Source organism: Sorex araneus, chromosome X (assembly GCF_027595985.1).
Source record: "Sorex araneus isolate mSorAra2 chromosome X, mSorAra2.pri, whole genome shotgun sequence".
NCBI classification, from domain to species: Eukaryota; Metazoa; Chordata; class Mammalia; order Eulipotyphla; family Soricidae; genus Sorex; species Sorex araneus.
The window spans coordinates 306,353,711-306,374,393 of NC_073313.1; the positions used below are offsets into that span (position 1 = coordinate 306,353,711).

Below are 20,683 nucleotides of genomic sequence, written 5' to 3' on the forward strand. Positions count from 1 at the left end.
CATGGTTTCTAGGCTTTCTAGAGTGACCAGGCCAGCACATATGAACTCTAATTGGCACCATCACCTGTTACTTCAGGAAAATTATCTCTATAAATTCAATCAGGAGATCTGTTGTCATGCCGGTGCTGCTGGAATGAGGAGAATAATGGAGCCTAAAACTGTTCCTTCAACATGGACCAGTACTGTTTATCATTGCACAGCCTGGCTGCATCTGACAAACCTCAGCTGGGGAGGCTCTGGGAGGAGCAGCTGGGGAAGCCTAGTCTCACACAGCTGATCTCTGGGGGTTTATGTACTGGCATGTATCACTGTGGGAGGGAAATTATCACCCTGTTGACAGTAATAAGTGGCAGCATCTTCAGCCTTGAAGGTGCTGATCGTGAGAGTGAAATCTGTCCCAGATCCACTGCCACTGAACCGGGAAGGGACATCTGGTTCTAAACTGTCTATCCAATAGATGAGAAGCCTGGGAGCTTTCCCTGGTTTCTGCTGATACCAGTTTAAATAACTGCTAACACTCTGACTGGCCTTGCAGGTGATGGTGACTTTGTCTCCCAGAGATGCAGACATAAAAGGAGTCTGGGTCATCTGGACATCACACCAGGAAACTGGAATTGAAAATAGAAACACACATCATTACCAGCATTCATTGTACTTTAAAGTTATCTTCCTTGAAACCTCATTAAACCTCCAGTAAACCCTCATTTCCCTCCTTACCCGGGAGCCAGAGCAGCAGGAAGCTGAGGAGCTGCACAGGGGCCCTCATGTCCACTCTGGGTGTGACAGACACTGACCTTGCAGGGGGACACAGACTATTATTGAGTGCCCAGGAATGAGCTCTGAGGACTTGCAAATGAGAGGGGGCTGGGCAGGCTGGGAAGGCAGGGGGGGGGAGGGTGTGTGTGGGGACCAGCCCAGCTGCAGGGAAGTCAAGGGTGTGAGTCCCTGTGGGGAAGCAGAACTTTGCCCACAGAGAACATGCTCCTCCCTGGGCCCCAGGTGGGCCCCAGTGTGAGCACAGAAGGGCAGTTCCCTGGTCTCCTGAGAGTCAGGATATGGCTTCTGCTCTTTTTGCCCAGGGACAGGCTCTGTCAGACCGCAGCCACACAGACCCTCTAGGAGTTGTAGACTCCTTCAATTTTACATCCTTGGATCAAATCGAGGGCACGCAATCTACCATTTACTTTTGGATTTAGAGATGTCATCACTACCAACCGGAAATGAATGGTAACAGAAGAAAACCTTTGGGGCCATGATTAACAGGCTGTGTCCAAATTCATTCCTGAGAAACAGTCTTACTACTTCCACCACAGTCTCAGATTGAGAAGTTTGTTCTCCACGTTTAGGTAAAGCTCTCTGCCTTCCTAGAACCAACAACATGCACTCTTTTTTCTTTGGAAAGTTTTCCATGAGTTTCAGTTCCTCTTTCCCTGCAAGATTACTTTCTGAACTGACCGAATGGAAATTAGTCCAGAAGGAATAGATGAGGTGAGCTGCCTCCACAGAATTCTCCTTGAATTCACTGTGCTCTTTCAGCTCACATCTTTGTCATACATCTCCTATTTCAGTTTTTTTTGCACCACACCTAGCAGTTCCCTAGGCTTACTCCTGGCACTATACTTTGGAATCACTCTTGATAAGGCTCGGTGATGGGGGTGTAGGGTACCCTATGGGATGCCAAGGACTGATTCTTGGTTTGCCACATGCAAGGCAAACACCCTACAGACTGTATTATCTTTCCACACATCTCTTCTAATTTTGGCGGCTCTCAGCAAGCCCAGGTGCAGTGCATTGAGACTCAAGTAAAGTTAGGGTTTAATCCCACAGAGAAATGACTCTCAGGTCTTAAGGTGGGCATCAAAGTGGGCATGAGGGAGTGTCCAACCTGGGATCTAGGCTCTAACAGGGGCCAATGAGCTGGTGAAGGTTGAGTGTTGGGTGAGATGAATCAGTATCATCTCAGTGATGACTTCCCCACCCCTACGTCCTCACCCCAATTTATTCACTGTTTCTTCTTTCAGGAGAATGCCCCTGGGAGTGAAAACCAGCAAAATATTGAAAGGCCCATGGAAGATCCACATCATCGAATTCAAGCTTCCTGACATCCAAGGACTCTCCTCCATGAACTGCTGACCCAGCTGGTAGTTTTCTGTTTCTGAGAATTCCAGAATCCTGGGCAGGGTCAGAGACCCATGGAAGGTAGCACAAAAGGTCCCAGGGGAGCCCTAGAGTGATCATGGATTCTAGTGGGGATGGGTTTCCCCCCAGTGATCAGCCTGTGACTGGGGCGTCCCCCGGTGCTTCTGTCAGACAGGGGCAGCACAGGGAGCCTCACATTCTGCAGGGCCTCTGACAGGACCCTCCAGAGCCATTTGAGGCCTCACACCTGACTCAGGCAGGAGATATCTTTCCCCATTCCAACACAAACACACCCCAATCCACCATTGATTTTTTTTTATTGAATATCTTTGACATAGTTACACTCTTCAATGTTTGGGTTACAGTCACACAACGATCAAACACCTATCCCTGCACCAGTGTACGTTCCCCACCACCAGTATCTCCGGTATACCCTCCCCTTCCCACCCCACCCCCTGCCTTCATTGATTTTTAAGTCTGCCAGTGTTCTGCTTTCACTGGACCACAGGTGGTCACATGAACAACCTTTTAACCGACTCTTACTCCATGATTCCCATCAGCCACTTACCAAAGGACAATCCTGCACAGGGACTCACTGAGACAGTACAGAATAAGAGTTGCTAGTGGCAGGATTGGAGAGAAAGAGACCTCAGTTACAAAGGACACCAGAGGAAAGTGAAGCCTGGTTAACTGGGTGTGTGTACTCAGGAGAGCAGCTTAGATAAGACACAAACTTTTGCCTGCACTGTCTGCTCCTGAGGATTTGTGTTGAGGTGGTTCTGATGGCCAGGGGAAGGTCTGGGGGAGAAGGAGGATGAGACTCCAGGGTGTTCACACAATCCTGTTTTCACAGAGGCCATAAAATGAGGATTCCACCACAGGAGCAGGAGATGGGGGATTAGCACACAGAGGTTGTCTGAGCTTCTTTGGCAGCTTCCTCTGATTGTGAGCAGGGGACAGAGCAGCTGTCACCATCCTGCAGAGCCTGGGGGGGTGGAGGGGATGGGCTGAGCAGAAGCTTCAGAGTAGATTCAGTCTCTGATGCTCTGAACACTCATGTTGGCCCTGCAGAGGCACTGACCTTCCCCTGGAACAGCCAGGGGGACTGGAGGTGGGTCGCATTGTGTTCCCCATGGCCTCTGAGTGGAGCAGCATAAGGACACCCAAAATATAGCTATTAAGGTGATACTTCATTCAGTTTGATGGATTTCTGATCGAAATCAAAGAGACAGCAGTTTCATCAACAAGGTGTTGCCTTACAAGGTGAAAATGATTTCTGAGTTTTTCTCAGCAGTCAGAAGAGAAGAAAAAAGATAAAGTTGCCTGAGGGCCAACTTCTCTGGGCGCCCCTGAGGCAGACCCTGCTCAGAGGGTGCCAGGTGTGAAGCATCAGCTCAGGCTCCATCACAGGAACACACAGGCTGGGGGCTCAACCACAGACATGGGATTCTCAGGCTCTGGGAGGCTGGAGAGAAGGTAAAGGTCTCTCAGGGTAACATCCCCTGAGACAATCCTCTTCTCAGCAGGAGCCCCTCTCTCCCCTTGTCCTCACAGCCTCTCTTGGAATTTGTGTCTGTGGGGACTGGAGGGAGGGCATGGTCTGTGTTTCCTTCGTCTCTAAACTCCCATCTAATTTCCCTAATGTGAGCTCATTTTAACTTAAGTGACTCTACAGCTCTATCTCTGAAATATCACAGAGGAACTTAAGTTAAATTATGAGCACTGGATGGAGGATCAAAAGTCCATAGTAGAGAGGCATGACAGGACTTCTATCCCCACAACAAGAAAGGGTGAAAATCAGGCTACAACTCAGACTCTAACAGCTTTCATGCTTTCCCACCACAGCCATGTCCCTGCTGACAATGGACCTGCTACTGTCTCAGGGTTTCTAGGATTCAGGGTCTCTCTTGTCACATGTGGGTTTTGTCTGCCCTCTCGTGGCCCTTGTTTGATACAGCAACTTAATAGGTTCCAGATGATGATCTCTGAGCTGCTGTGATTTACAGAGACGTTCCCCAAGTTTTTGGAACAGATACTGTAAAGTCTGTCAGCAAACTGAAGTAAGCAAAAATGTACCTCACTAAAGCCAATCATATTGTCACCTTCAATCTGTCTACCAGTGTTAGTTGCTGAGAATAAACAGACAAACACACAATTGATAAACAATCACACATACAAGAACTTTGAAAGATTTAGCCTGGGCACTCCCAGGGAGCTCACAGGAAGCCACGTATTCAGTGGGAAAGTGTCATTGCAACCTGGGTCCCAACGTGTGAGCCATTGTTTGGCAGAGACATGAAGGACAGTGAGTGAGCACCTCCACATTCAATGAAGAGCAGAGGCTGGACTGTCAGAGCCAATCAGCAGGAACCTTCAAGCATAAAGTCTGAACTCTCTCTGTCTCTCTGTCTCTCTGTCTCTCTCTGTCTCTCTCTCTCTCTCCTTTGCCTATGGTGCCCTCTACAACTGAGACACTAAACAGTTTACTCTATCATTTTCAGGTAAACTTACGCTATTTGATTACATTTTTGTGTGCCTGGTTATATATTCTTAGATCTAAACTGTTTTACCCAGGGGACTATCCAGATCTTCAGCTTTTTGCGAAAGAGAAGTTTCACACAACATTGTGAAAAAACAAAATATTCATATTCCTAATAGATCCAGATAGTTGAGGAGAAATGACTAATAGGTGATAAGAGGGGTTTTTTCCCCTCTTTTTATTTTTCTCTCCTGACTCCCCACCCCACCCTGCTTCTGTAACAGTCACTGCTCTCTCTCTCTCTCTTTCTCTGTCTTTCTATCTCTCTCTTTCCTTATTGGCCTTGTTATTTGCAACAGAAATAATGAAAAGTTATCATGTCTATCCCTTTACCTGCTATCAATACTCAGTTCTTTTCCTGAGTGAACATTTCCAATTCTTATTGTCATATTGGAGATAACCGGAGTTTAGAGAAGTCAAACACAAATAGGCAAGTACTAGGGACTGTGAGTCCCATGATATGTCACAGATGTGATTTTTTATTTTTTTAATTGAACACAGTGATATACAAAGCTTTCATATTCGAACTCAAATCCCTCCACCAGTGCACAGTTTCCAGCACCAGTGTCCAGAATATACCCCTTCCCCCCCAATCCCAGTCCCCATCCTGCCTCCATGGCAGGCAATTTACCCAATACTCTCACTCTACTTCTGGGCATTATGTTTCGCTTCAATTTTCCCACCGCCATCTAGAGTAGTCAGGGAGAGTGCACCTGCTCCATCTCGGGTGCCCCAGTTAAACTGGCTCTCTATGGGGCCCAGAGAGAACTCCGGCTCTCTGATGTCTCCTGGGACTCGTTTCTGTGTTTCTGGACCAGGGCTGTTGGCCCGTGTTGTTTTTGAAAAGGCAGGAGAGTCCTAGAGAAGAGGAGGAGGCACCTGTAAGGATAATGGCACGGGTGTGGGTGGGTTGGCAGAAAGCAGAGTGCTCCTGGGTCCTCTCTAGAGTGGCTAATCCAGCCTCATTTCCCCTTCCAGGATAACCCAGACCAATTCTAAGAACCACAATTGATGCAACATTGAGAAGCCCTCATGACATTAGGTCTAGACCAAGACTCATAAGGATTGTTTCTATGGCTTCATGAGAGACCAAAAACAATAATTCAACCATTGTTCTTCTAGGATGCTTGTATGGTGTGTTAAGATTCAAACGCGGGCCTCAAACATGGAAAACATTTTTTCTAAGTCATTTACATGCCTGGTCCTAGAATGATTTTGGTCTGAGATGGTGCTGTATTTTCCAATGTATGACTGTTTCTACAAATGATAGTAGTGGAGAGATTACAAACACAAGTAGAGCAACTCAGTATCTATTTTACATTTGAGTTTAGTATCATTTGAGACTATGCAGCTGTGTCTTTAATGCAGCCATGACTTGTCAGATACACTATTCAACAATGTAGTAGGCAATTCCCAGCGAACAATGTGTTTTGAGGAAACAATAAAAACAACAGGATAATCAGGCTGCCAATCACTAATCATGAACTTTGTCCATGTTCTGTCATCGATCTGGGTGTCAAAAACCAATGTGGATAAATCCCATGCCGGGGAATTGTAAGCTGCCCTGATATGAGGTGATACCAGCTCTGAAAAGGGTACCCTCTCTCTTGGGGACAAAGAAAAAGAAGCTGTAGGCTTCCTTGGGTTCTGCAAATTGCACTGATTTACAGAGATAGAGAACAAACGTAATGAGACAAAATACTCCTTCTCTTCCTGTCATTGCTTGAATGGTTTATATTTATATATCAGAAGTATGGGAAAGCGGGGGTCCACAGGGGATATTGGTGGTGGGGAATGTGCACTGGTGGAAGGATGGGTGTTTGATCATTGTGTGATTGTAACCCAAACATGAAAGCTTGCAACTATCTCATGGTAATTCAGTAAATTTTTTTAAAAGTATGACATGGGAATAAAGAGATTTTAATGAAGAGAAAGTAGCTTCTTACCCCTGTATCATCACTTTATTTTTCTCTCCAGAGCACAGCACTTGTTCCTTCCAGAATGTGTCTCACTCTCTCAGCTCTAACTATCGCTTCCCCCATCAGATCAGAAGGGCATCGTCCAACACACAGACAGACCTGCAAAGATCCCCTACACTCCCCTCCTGAACTGTTTCCATTTCTCATGTCCTCTGTCCTTACCCGGGATCCAGAGTATTAGCAGCCCTAGGAGCTGAGCAGGGAACCTCATTCTGAGAAGTTCACCTGAGGAGTCCTTCGAGTGAAAGCAAGAACAAAGCTGACCTTTATGTCAGACTCAAACATAGATCATCCCCCAGGACAACATGTAAATACACGGGTGGATGAATGGGTATGAAAACATGCTAAGGGAAGGGCACCTCTCATTTGAGCAAAGCGACTTTGTTTTCTGTTTTATAAAAAGTGAGAGAAACTTGGGGGTCTTGAAAGGTAGAGGGCATAATTGAACTTATTTTAGTCTTATTGTGGACCAATTGAGTTTTGTCACTTATCTCTTAGGAATAATAGAGTTTTGAATCATCAGATTTTTTTAACTATGTAAAAATGTATTCAGGTCACCTCAGAAAGCATCTGTCCACTGTGCATCTCTATCTCCAATATGCCAGATAATATTTTATCTAAAACTCATGTAGCTAGGTTCTGGTGGCCTTAGGCCGCCGGGAGCTCTGCTGGGGGTGGGGAGGGAAGCTGGAGCCCATCCCCCTCCAAGGGGCCCCAGGGAAGACAGCCAGGCTTGCAGGCAAGAGACTCTCTGGTATTCAAATGTAATGAATACAAATTACCAAGTTCCTGTCAATCTACTGTTGGTTCTTTTCCAGCAGCAGATATAACCCAGACCTCACAGTCACAGAAGCAGATCTAAGCAGCTGCCCGTGTCTGCAGTTGCTGAGCCCTGGCAACACGCAGTTTCTCCCTCTGGCTCACAGGAGAAGGTTCCTAGGCAGAGAGAGCAAGCACCCTGTGGGATGCACTCGGTGTGAGGCTGTAGGTGTGGACCTACCACAACACCTTGGGGTGATAATACCTTTGTTTACTTTATTAAAAATCTATTGAAACAATGGTTGATGGACTCACTATAGTGTCATTTACCTCACATAGGGACTCTGTGAGGTTCTTTACAAAAGATTATCTCCATAAAGTAAATCAGCAGATCTATAGTGACATCATTAAGGAGAGAGTTGGGAAGATTACATGTCCCTTAACTCCCATCACATCACGGCTTGACTGAATCTGATGCTGTCAGCAAGGAAGAAACAAGGACTAGCAGCTGGGCCAGCCCGCCTCACACAGCTGATCTCTGGGCATTTATGTTCTGGCCTGTATCACTGTGGGAAGGTACTGCTATGCTGTTGACAGTAATAAGTGGCAGCATCCTCAGGCTTCAGGCTGCTGATGGTGAGAGTGAAATCTGTCCCAGATCCACTGCCACTGAACCGGGAAGGAATGTCTGGTCCTAAATTGGTTGCATCATAGATCTGGAGCCTGGAAACTTTCCCTGGTTTCTGCTGATAGTATTCTAACCTTTGTTAATGCTCTGACTGGTCTTGCAGGTGATGTCCCGATGGATCTATCACATCTTCCAGAAAGGCAATGAAGAGGATTATTCATGACTTCTACTCAGATCTCTTTGACAGCCATGTCCACCTGCCCACATACCAAATTCCACAGGATGGATATGTCATTCCCAACCTTCTCCCTTCTGAAATCCGACACGCCATTTTGTTGGTAAAGACGTGAACAGCACCTGGTCTGGACAAGGTCAGACCTGAACACCTGAAGAATCTGCCACCAGTACTCATAATTACACTGGCTCGAAACTTCACATGCTACCTGTCTGAATGCAAGGTTCCATCTCAGTGGAAAACCAGTAAGACCGTTCTGTTGTACAAGAAGGGAGACATCCATGACATCGGCAACTATCGCCCAATCTGCCTGCTGTCTGTCGTCTACAAGTTGTTCACTCATGCCATCCTGAATAGAATAGGCAGAACACTAGACGAAGGACAACCATGCAAGCAAGCCGGGTTCCGAAGGGGATTCAGCACCATAGACCATATCCACACAGTAACCAAACTCATTGAAGTTTCGTGAGAGTTCATGATGCTGCTCTGTCTAACGTTCATCGACTTAAAGAAGGCCTTTGATTCTGTTGAGACTGAGGCGGTCATCGAAGCCCTGGCCAAACAGGGTGTTCAAACTCAGTATATCAAAATCCTCAGCGAGCTGTATTGTGGATTCACCACCAGGATCTTATTATTCTACAAGGAAGTGATCATTGATGTAAAGAGAAGGTTGCGGCAGGGTGATACCATTTCACCGAAACTCTTTAGTGCCACCCTCTAGAACATCATGCGATGACTAGAATGAATGGAAAGGAATGGGAGTGAAGATAGATGGTCAGCAATTACACCACCTCCGCTTCGCTGATGACATTGTTCTCATAACGCCAAACATTAGCCAAGTGGCACAAATGCTGGCCAACTTCGACCACGTGTGTGGAAAGATCGAATTGCAGCTGAATCTCAACAAGATGAAGTTCATGAAAAACGAACTGGTCCCTGAAGCTCCATTTGCTCTCAATGGAACAAACATGCAGCAGCTATGTGTACCTGGGTCGAGAAATCAACATGAAGAATGACTTGGTGCCAGAATTGTGCAGGAGGAAGAGAGCAGAGTGGAATGCCTTCAAGAACATCGAAGAAGTGGTTAAGAGAATGAAGAACCTCTGACTCCGGGCACATCTTTTTGATTCCACCATTCTTCCTGCACTAACATATGCCTCAGAGACGTGGGGCCCTATGCAAACAGGATGAGAAAGCTATTCGGGTATCCCAAAGAGGAATCGAAAGAGCTATGCTAGGAGTATCACATCTCACTCAAGTGAGAGAAGGAATTCGGAGTTTTGACCTCCATCGACGGTCAAGAATCAGGGACGCTGTCTCGTTTGCCAAGGCATCAAAAATCAGATGGGCCAGTCATGTAATGTGATTCAGAGATGACCGCTGGACTAGAGCTGTTACAGACTGGATTCCACGGCATGTCAGAAGACCTTGGGGCCGCTCACCAACTAGATGGTCAGATTTCTTTGTCAAATCCCTGAATGAATGATTTGAGGCTTTTCCTGTTCCTGGAGCAAGCAGATATCATTGGGCTGCACTACCACGTGACAGAGACAAATGGAGACGTTACTGGCGCCCGCTCGAGCAAATTGAAGATCAACGGGACAAGTGATACAAGTGATTTATTTTTATTGAATCACAGTGAGATGCATAATTACAAAGTTGTTCATGATTGGGTTTCAGTCATACAATGTTTCAACAGCCATCCATCTGTGTGCATTTTCCACCCTCAAAAACAAAAGGACTTCTATCCCCACATCGGAAAGGGTGAAAATCTCGCTCCAACTCAGACTCTAAAAGTTTCATTCTTTCCCAGCACACCACAGGGCCCCTGTCCCTGCTGACCACAGGCCTGTGACTCTCAGTATTTCTAAGAACCAGGGAGATTCTTGTCACTTCTGGGGTCAGTCTGCCCTCTAGTGACCAATGTGTGATACAGCACCTTTGTAGATTTCAGGTGCTGGTGATTTCTGTCATCCTGGGGAATCAGACTTTCTCCAAATCTTTGGAACAGGCTGTAAAGTCAATCACCAAGCCAGACCACATGGAAATGGGCCAACTGGTTTGGCACCTTCAACTTGTATTTATCAGGGGTCTGTCACAGAGAATGAGACAGACACACAATGCGACAAACACACATTCAAGAACTGTCCATGCTTTAGGGCAGCCTGGTCAGCACCAGTGAGATCAAATGAAGCCATTTATTCAATGTAATGTCGCTCCCTACAAACTGGGTCCCAACAGATGACCCAGTGTTTAAGTTGGCAGGGACATTAAGGCCAGTTGGTGAGCACATACACATTCAGTGGGTGCCTGAGGAGCAGAGGTTGGGGTGTCTCACAGAGACAATCAACAGGCACCCAAAAGTACTAATTTTGGGCACTTTCTTGTTATTTTTTGCCTGAGTTTCTCTTTATCCTTTAAAAATTCTTAACTATGTTATTCTAGCCTTTCCTGAGCGCTGCCTTTGCGTGCATTTTTGTGTGCCTGATTATATACTCTCAGATCTAACATGTTTTGCCCAGGGAACTATCCCGACCTTGAGATTTGTGATAAGGGGATAATTTCACACAAGAGTGTGTGTGGAAAACAAAGTGGTTCACATTAGTAATAAACTGTCAACTAGATGAGGAGAAATGGCATATGACATTTTGAAGAGATGTCAGTCAAAATGGGGAAGTACTAGGGACTGTGAATCCCATGATATGCCACAGATGTTATTGTTGAAAAGTCAAGAGGGTCCCAGAGATGAGGAGTTGCCTGGAAGGATAGAGAACACACATAGGGGTGGGATGGCAGAAAGCACAGGACTACTGGCTCCTCTCTAGAGTGGCCAATCCAGCCTCATTCCTCTTCCAGGATATCCCAGACCAGCTCTGAGATCCACGTGGATGCACCACTGAGGAGGACTCAGAGCCATGAGCTCTAGACCAAGCCCTGTGAGGATTGTCCCTATGACTCCATGAGACACCTTGGGGAACAAATCAACCAATCAACCATAAAATATTCTTGGTGTGTTAGGATTCAACCCCAGTGTCTCATACATGGTCTTCTAAATCACTGGTCCTGAGTGATTTTGATCATGAGATTGTGATCATGCTTTTATGATCTGTGACTGACTCTGCGAATGATTATAGCGGAGAGACTAGAAGTGAAGTTAGTGCAACTCAGTAGTTTTACATTTGAGATTTGAGTTTAATATACTTTAAGTGTATGGAAACATGTCTTAACTGTAGCAATTTCTTATGCTATACACTAGACAACCAGAAAAGCATGTGTTTTTAGGAAGCTATCAGTGACACCAAGAAAACCAGGCTGTCAACTCTTAATCACAGGGTCTGCCCCATGCTCATGTCACCCAACTGATGCTTGGAGGATTTATCCTTCAGCCTTTATTTAACCACTGCCTTTCCTAATAAATTTTTTCATATGACTAAGAGCCTATTGCCAGTGTGGGTGGCTCTGTTGTGGCCATGTTGCATGTGTGAGTCTGAGCACCCACTACCCTAGTCCACGATCATCGCCTCATTCCTGAGGTCCCTATAGTTACAAATAACTACAAGAGACCAAATGGAACAATCACAAAGTGGGAGTTGTAAATTGAGAAGTGAAGCCCCTTTTTTTTGTTTTTTAGTGTTTTTGTTTGTCACTTTTTTCATTTGTTAGTATGAGGCCTGGTTGTGCTTAGGACTTTTTCCAAGCTTAGAGATCACAGCTGGAAGGAAAAATATGAGTTCCAGGAAAACTGGGTCCCAACAGATGACCCAGGGAGTCAGAGGAGTCAGAGGAGATAGGGTGGGGCTGTGTGTGGAAAGGGATGGGAGGAGAAGACAGAGTAAGATTTCAGAGCTGTCTCCTGTCATGTTGCTACTGAGGACCCCAAGTCCACAGATGCTTCAGCATAGGTCCCGATGGTGGGGGGTGAGTGTCCTAAGGGGTGTCTATGACCCTGGAGCACTTTCCTGGTGATGGTGAGAGAGCCATGTGTCTGCACTCACTGTCCCAATCCTGACAGAGCAGCAGGGTAGAATGTAATGAAAAGTAACCTATGAATAATATTGATTTTTTCTATGTATCTGGGATGGTGCAGAAGCTCCTGACCAGTGCTGGGGGTGGGTGTTGGTCACTCCAGACAATTCTTGGTCAGATGAGCCAGAGAGTTCAATACTAAGAGTTGAGCTCTTGGAACTGTTTGAGTCTAATTGTGCCAATGTCATCCAGGCAACCCCCCATGCCTGTTTATCAAGGTCAGCCAGGTTGTCCTAAAGACCTCCAAGAATGCCCCCATTGATACTCAAGAAATTGAGTTTCCAGGGATTATCTGGATGGATGGAAGTCATAATCCTGAGCCCATGTACTTTTTCTGCAGCCCTGGTTTAGGCTGATCTCAGGGTGAGGGGAACCTCACATTGTGTGGCTCTGCGGGGGACAGGGACCCTTTCCTAGAAACATCCAAGGAGACTGGAGAAGGGCACACAGTGTCCTCACTGACATCTTAGTGGACAAGAAAACAGGACAAAACATACATTAACAACTCAAAATTAATTCATTCAGTCTGATGCATTTTCTGATCAGAAAACAAAGGAGTCAACTACTTCATCTCCAAGACAATGTTGAACTTTTAGCTTTTAAGCCCCGATTGAATCTTGAGGCCTTTCCTTCAAAAATTAGAGCAGCAAAGGGGTGAAGATTAAGAGAATGGCAAAGTCCTTCTATGGTGTCCTCATGAGGCTGACCCTGCCCAGAGGGTGTCTGGGTGTAAAGCATCAGCTCAGGCTCCCTCCCAGGAACACACAGTCTGAGGGTTTATACCACACACCCGGGATTCTCACACTCTGGGAGGGTGAAGGTCAAGATGCTTTAGGGTCACTCCCCTGAGACCCTCCTCCTGTCAGCAGGAGTCCCTTCCTCCCTTTGTCCCCACAGGCCTCTCCTGGGTGTATGGACACAAGTGGGATCCCTGGTGTCTCTATATTCCCACCTGTGCCCTCCTGTGACCTCGTTTTACCATAAATGACTATAGCTTTCTCTGCAATTGTGAAACTTGTTGGGGCATTAAAGCAGTCCATCACAAACGGGCAGGACAGGACCTCTATCCACGAAGCAGAAAAGGGTGAAAATCTCGCTCCAACTCAGACTCTAAAGGTTTCATACTTTCCCACCACACCACAGAGCCCTGTCCCTGCTGACCACAGGCCTGTGACTCTCAGTACTTCTCAGATGCAGGGACTCTCTTGTCACTTCTGGGGTGAGTCTGCCATCTGGTGGCCAATATGTGATGCAGCACCTTATTAGGCTTCAGGTGCTGGTGGCCCCTGTGCTCTTGGGAGATTCAGCCAGACTTTCCCTAAATCCTTGGAACAGAGACTGTAAACCCAAGTCAGACTAAGTGGAAATGTACCTCAAAAGGCCAGTCGTAAGGCCAGCGAATGAGACAAACAGACACACAATAAGACCTACAAACACACATAGAAGGACTGTCCAAGATTTAGCGTGCCCTGGCAGCCCCATTGAGCTTACAGGAATATGTTTATTCAATGTAATGCTGCTCCCTACAAATTGGGTCCCAACAGGTAAGTCAGTATTTATGTCGGCAGAGACATTAGGACAGCTGATGAGCACATCCACATTCAGTGGGTGTATGTGAACAGAGGCTGGGGTGTCTCACAGAGACAATCAGCAGGTACACTAAATTACAAAGTCTGGACAAGATGAACTGGGGCCTGTGAGGTCAGGACAGAGATTCAGAGCTGACACACTGGAGTCTCCATCAGGGATGCATAGGAGGAGCCCTAGGAGTGCAGGTGGAGGAGGCGAAAGGGACTGGGGAAAGGAGGCTTGGGATGTGGGAACAGTTTATTTGTTTCATTGTTTTGTGGGGGACACCAGGCAATGGACCTCTAAGCTTCTTCCTGGCTTAGAGAAAACTCTCAAAGGAAACAGTATGGGATCCTGGTGATGAAACATGGGTTGACCACACATGAGAGAAGCTCCTTACTGTCTGTACTATCCCTTTGATCCCATATAAGGCACTCTTCATTATGCTTTGTTCTAAAGCATAATCCCATCATGCTTTAAGATCTTATTAAAGACACTGTGTCAGTCAACAGATGCATAGGTAAAAGCATTTCCCAGTGCAGGTGGGATGATGTTGGGCTTCCCATCAGCTGTCAGTTAAGTACAACTGTCATTCATGGCACAGACCCCCCTATATTCCTTCTTCTCTGCCAGGCCAGGCCTGTGCCTCTGACCAGGCCCTAATGTGGGGTGTCTGCAGTATAGCAGGGGCTCTCCTGGTTCACACCCACAGCTGAAGCCTCCTCCCTTGAGACCCCCAATGCATTCCTCTCACTGACTCAGAGACTCTACTGTCTGCTCTCTCACTAGCAAAGAACATGTATAAGAATCTGGTCCAGGCCACACAGGGAGGTTGGTGTTCAGACTGTACCACTGTGGGAAGATACTTTATATCTTGCATGCCTTAGCTCTAAGTTGAATCCATCCTCAGGCTCCATCCTGCAAATGTGAAGAGTGAAATCTGTGCCTGACTCACTGCCACTGAACCTGTCTGGGACCCCATGATCTTGATTGGAAATTGTGTTGATCAGGAACTTTGGAGATAAGTACCAGAAGGATTACTCCACAGCTAGAAGCCAGCCTCCTATCCTGGGGGAAAAGAAAATAGAGAAGGGACCACCAAGTAAAGGGTGCGAGGAAGGCTCGCTCGGGATGGGACAAGTGGGCTAAAAGATGACTCTAGACTGAACACGATGACCACTATATACCACTACTGCAAACCACAACACCAAAAAAGAAGAGAAAGAGCAAAAGGGAGGGGCTGGAGCGAAAGCATATTGGGTAGGGCATTTGCCTTGCATGCAGCCGACCCGGGTTTGATTCCCAGAATCCCATATGATCCCCTGAGCACGGCCAGGAGCAATTCCTGGTGCAGATCTAGGAGTAACCCCTGTGCAACACCAGGTGTGACCCAAAAGGAAAACAAAATAGAGAGAGAGCAAAAGGGAATGCCCTGCCACAGAGGTGGGGTGGGGGGAGGGGAATGGGAAAAGGATGGGGGAAGGATGCAGGGACTGTTGGTTGTGGAAAATGGACACTGGTGGAGGGATGGGTACTCGATCATTGTATGACTGAAACACAAGCATGAAAGTTTGTAAGTCTGTACTGGTACCCCCACAGTGATTCACTAATAAATAATAAGTAATTTATATATTTATTCACTAATAAATAAATAAATAAAAGACCCCCCCAAATAATAATAAAATAAATTAATAGACTGCTCAATTAGTTGGGAAGTAACAACTAACAGGGGACCAGAAATTGAGGAGGGATGCATGTCACCAGGAGTTAAGCACAACTTTCTTTCTTTCTTTCTTTCTTTCTTTCTTTCTTTCTTTCTTTCTTTCTTTCTTTCTTTCTTTCTTTCTTTCTTTCTTTCTTTCTTTCTTTCTTTCTTTCTTTCTTTCTTTCTTTCTTTCTTTCTTTCTTTCTTTCTTTCTTTCTTTCTTTCTTTCTTTCTTTCACCTTTCTGTTTTTTGGTCCAAACCCCACATTCTCCTGGCTCTGTGCTCAGAGATTACTCCTGACAGGACAGGGTACTATAAACCCAGACACATGTAAAACTGCTGCCTTACCCTTTGTAGGACCTCCGAACTGTGCATTGCTAAATATTGTGGAGAACAGAATTATGTACATAAATAAATGCTAAGATCAAACCTTGTTTGAATTTCTCTGGAGACCTTTTTCCCTTTGTATCAACCCTTACTCATAGTAGAACTCAGGTTCCTCATCTTTAATAAACTCTATTATTTATGAAGGATTACATCAGCAGAATGAACATACTGTGTTCCTGGAATGAAGATTATGGGAGAGAATTGGGGTGTCAGGAACCTCCTTGTGATATCTCTCACTACCTTCCTGTGGAATTACCATGTGGCTGCATCTGACACTCTCAACAGGGAAGGAACCAGGAGGAGCAGCTGGGCCAGCCCAGCCTCACACAGCTGATCTCTGGGGGTTAAGGTTCTAGCATGTATCAATGTGAGAGGCAACTATTAAGTGTTGACAGTAATAAGTGGCTAAGTGGCGGCATCCTCAGAAAACAGGCTGCTGATGGTGAGAGTGAAATCTGTCCCAGATCCACTGCCACTAAACCGGGAAGGGACGTCTGGTCCTAAATTGGTTGCCAAATAGATCAGGAGCCTGGGAGCTTTCCCTGGTTTCTGCTGATACCAGGCTAAATAATAGTTAATGTTCTGACTGGCCTTGCAGGTGATGGTGACTTTCTCTCCCAGAGATGCAGACATGAATGGAAGCTGGCTCATTTGGATATCACACCTGGCACCTGAGATAAAAAATATAAGTGGGGATCATTATTCTTATTCATAAGTTAGATAATTTCTCTCAAGAGCCAGGTAGCTCAAATTCATGCAAACCCACATTTCCCTCCTTCCCTCTGGGAGCCAGAGCAGCAGGAAGCTGAGGAGCTACACAGGGGCCCTCATGTCCACTCTGGGTATGACAGAGACTGACCCTGCAGGGGGACACAGACTATTATTGAGTGTCCAGGCATGAGCTCTGAGGACTTGCAAATGGGAGGGGGCTGGGCAGGCTGGGCAGGCAGAGGGGGGAGGGTGTGTGTGGGGACCAGCCCAGCTGCAGGGAAGTCAGGGGTGTGTGTCCCTGTGGGGAAGCAGAACTTTGCCCACAGAGAACATGCTCCTCCCTAGACACAGGAGGGCCCCAGTGTGAGCACAGAAGGGCTTGTCCCCAGTCCCCTGTGTTAGGACACAGTTTCTTACTGTCTCTGTACCAGAGACAGGCTCAGTCAGAACAGACCATTGTAGATTTCCTCAGAAATTCTACAAATTCCTTTGATTTCTCATCTGTGGATACAATTGAAGCAAGGGAAGTCTTCTCTTTGCTTTGGGATTACATTATATTTTACTAAACTTTGTAAAAAATTAAAATTTTGCGTTTTCCTATTTGATGTGGGGAGGAGACTCTTTGCCAGTTCTCAGAGAGCCTGACGATCATGAGGAATATCACATACTCATCAGGATGAGCACTTTAATGCCAGGGACCAAAATGTGCTGTTATTTTGATGCTGCAGTGCTGGAAACTGTCAGGCCTTTATATGCAGGTGTTCTGGGCCATGTGGGTCCTATACTCACATGTGAGGCAGTCAGTGTGGGGTGAAGATAGGACTCAGAGAAGGAAAACTAACCCTCTGGCTGGGGCAGATATCCATGATGGGGGAGTTAGTATCCGGGTTCCTCAGGGTGCCATCCCACCACCCCATCAGCATCCCTGTTCTTTCATGCTAGAGGCTGTCCCTGTGACTGCAAACTATGCTCTCCTGAAGTGTCCTATGGGCTTCCCACCACTGAATTCAGCACCCGACAGACCAAACCAGACCCCATGAACCACTACCCCAGCAGGACATACACATGCCGAAGTACTGAGTATCCTGGTGATGGTCTGGAATGTTTCCCAGGAAGCGGCAGGTCCCAGGGGAGCCCTGCAGTGACCATGGAGTCTAGAGGAGACGGTTTCCTCTCCAGTGATCAGCCTTTGACTGGGGCCTCCCCGAGTTCTTCTGTCAGACAGGAGCAGCTCCCGGGGCTCCCCTTCTGCAGGGCCCAGGATGGGACCCTCCAGGGCCATTTGCTGCCTCACACCTGACTGAGCAGGAGAGATCTCCCTCCCTGCCACCATTGCTCTTCATGCAGCAGGATCCTGCTCCCAATGGGCCTCATCTGCCCTCCTGAGAGAGCTTCGAACCAATCCCTACTTACTGCTCCCTCACCACATTTATTGAAAACTGGGGCCAGTAACAAACTGGATGTAAGAGAATCCTGGGCCCCAACTCTGCAGATACCCCAGCAGACTGAATGAACTGATTTCCAGGTATTAATGTAGGGGTTGTCCTGTCTGCATGTACACCAAGATGTCAGTGAGGACGCTGTGTGTCCCTTTGCAGCCTCCCTGTTTCTCATCCCACCACAGTGACGCAAAAAAAAAATAATAAAATCTGGGCTCTTAATTCATAAGAGAAGTTCAGAGAATCCACACACAGTTCAGGCTCCAAAAGGGAGGCAGAGGAGTGCGGCAGAGATGGGTGTGGAGGAGAGGGTAAGGGAATGGGAGGAGAAGAGAGAGTGAGATATCAGAGCTGTTCCCCTGTTATGTTGCTATCAGAGACCCCCAAGACCACAGAAGCCCCAGAATAAGAGCAGCTGAGTGGAGGGATAGTGCTCCAAGTGGGATATCTGTCACCAGGAGCACTATGATAGTGCTCCTGGTGAAGGTGAGAGTCTTGTGTCTGCACTGACTGTCCTATCCCTCGGAGAGCATCACGATAGGCTATAAGTAAACTACAGCCAGGATAAAGTTATGATTTTTCTCTGATTATTTGATTTATGTGTCTGGGTGTGGTGCAGTAGCTACTTACCAATGCTGCGAATGCATTTTGTCACTCTCATAACTTCTTGGCCAGCTGAGCCAACCAGTTCAGTGTAAGAGTTGATGATTTGCAGCTTTCATGGCTGATGGTGCTGGAGATCACCAGGGCACACCCCCATGCCTGTGCCTACCAACAACAGCCAGGTTGCATTCAGAGATTTCTAGGAATGCCCCACAGATACTTGGATAACTGTGCTGCCATGAATCACCTGGGTGGGTTGAGGCATAACCCACATGCTCTGTACTTTCTCTCCTCACTGGCTTGGGCTGATCTCAGGATGAGATGCTCCTCACAGCCCGTGTGGCGCTGAAGGTGCCAGGGTCACCCTCCTAGAAAGAGTCAGGGAGGTTGGATGGGGGTCACACAGTGTCCCCATTGACTTTATTAAACAAACAGAATCATCCATACATTATTACTTAGAAATTAGTTCATTCAGTCTGATGTGTTTCCCTTATACTTAATATAAAAACTCTGCTTTGCAAGTTGTTTATGATTATTTCTTACAGATATTCTATATTCCAACACCATTTCCACATCAATTGTACCATCCCACCCTCATTATTTTCAATTTTCCTAAAGCACCCACCCCTTCAGCCCCATAGAATTCCTTCAGTAATTTATTTATACAGGTTGTTTTTAAATAATTTCCCGAAAGAATGATCAAAAACGTTTTTTTTAGATGAAAGTTAGTGAAGATTTTTGTATCTCCCCATGCAGCCATTAAGCCCTTATATAAGAGATCACTATGACATTGTGATAGTGATTAGTTAGCCTTCCATGTTTACATTTTGCTAATTGAGATTGGCCGTCTTCTATATTACATCACACCCAATCTGGTGTGCTACTCCTGGTTTATTAGTGCTGTGGAGTTGAGATGTTGCTCCAGGAATCGAAACTTGGTAATAGAAATATACAGTTGCAGTTAAATATTTAACTGGGTGGCAGATTTGGGTCATGTGTGTGACTGCCGGGGCCTCCAGAAGTACAGGGAGGTGGAGGGAGCTAGTCCCGCCTCAACTCTATGAAAGCCTGGAGTTCAGTCTCAAAATCCACATATCTGAGTTTTTCAACAAATTAAGTTTCGAATGAGGCTTATCTTAAGCAGTGGCTCCTGCAAGGAGCATGAGAACCATTGTGAATGTGGAGCTTTTTGGCTGCTGGGGTTCACCCATTCTCCTCTAGCCTGTCCCTTATGACTCAGCCTCATACTGGGTCCAGAAGAATCTCTGAAACTTGTTGCTCTCTTTCAAGATTTATTAATTTGCTCTGGATCACAGCCGGTAAATCCTGATGCACTTTCTGATCAGCAAACAAAATACTCAACAGTTTTCTCTCAAAGGCCATGTTGGTCATTTAGCTGATAAGCCAAGGTTGAATACGAAGGCTCTTTTTCTCAGCAAACCAAAAGGCAAATGGTGAAGATGAAGAAAATAGTGAAGCCCCTTTCCCCACTCCTCCCTCTCCCCCCACTACTGTGATGCATCCCTATTCAGAGGGTGCCGGGTGTGAAGCATCAGCTCAGGCTCCCTCACAGGAACACACAGGCTGGGGGCTCACACCACATACATGGGATTCTCTCACACTGGGAGTCAGGAGAGGGAAGGTCAAGGTCCCACAGGGTCACTTTCAGTGAAACCCTCCTCCTGTCAGCAGGAGACCCTCTCTCCTCTCATCCAACAGGTTATTCCTGAGTGGGAGCTGCTGGGACAGTAGGGATTCCTTGGAGTCTCTATACTTTCACCTAATCCACCTATGTGACCACATTTTAATTTAAGTGACTCTTAAGGAGCTGGAGCAATAGCACAATGGGTAGGGCGTTTGCCTTGCACAGGCCGACCCGAGTTCGATTCCCAGCATCCCATATGGTCCCCTGAGCACGGCCAGGAGTAATTCCTGAGTGTAGAGCCAGGAGTAACCCCTGTGC

General features: G+C 46.5%; 1 gene segment (V, D, J or C); it reads right to left on the reverse strand.

Annotated features, from left to right (window-relative positions):
* Positions 1-288: 288 nt before the first annotated feature.
* LOC101536992 (immunoglobulin kappa variable 1-39-like) lies at positions 289-771 on the reverse strand. The segment is given in 2 exon segments: positions 289-608; positions 718-771. Coding segments are annotated over 2 exon segments (369 nt in total).
* Between the last annotated feature and the right edge of the window lie 19,912 nt (positions 772-20,683).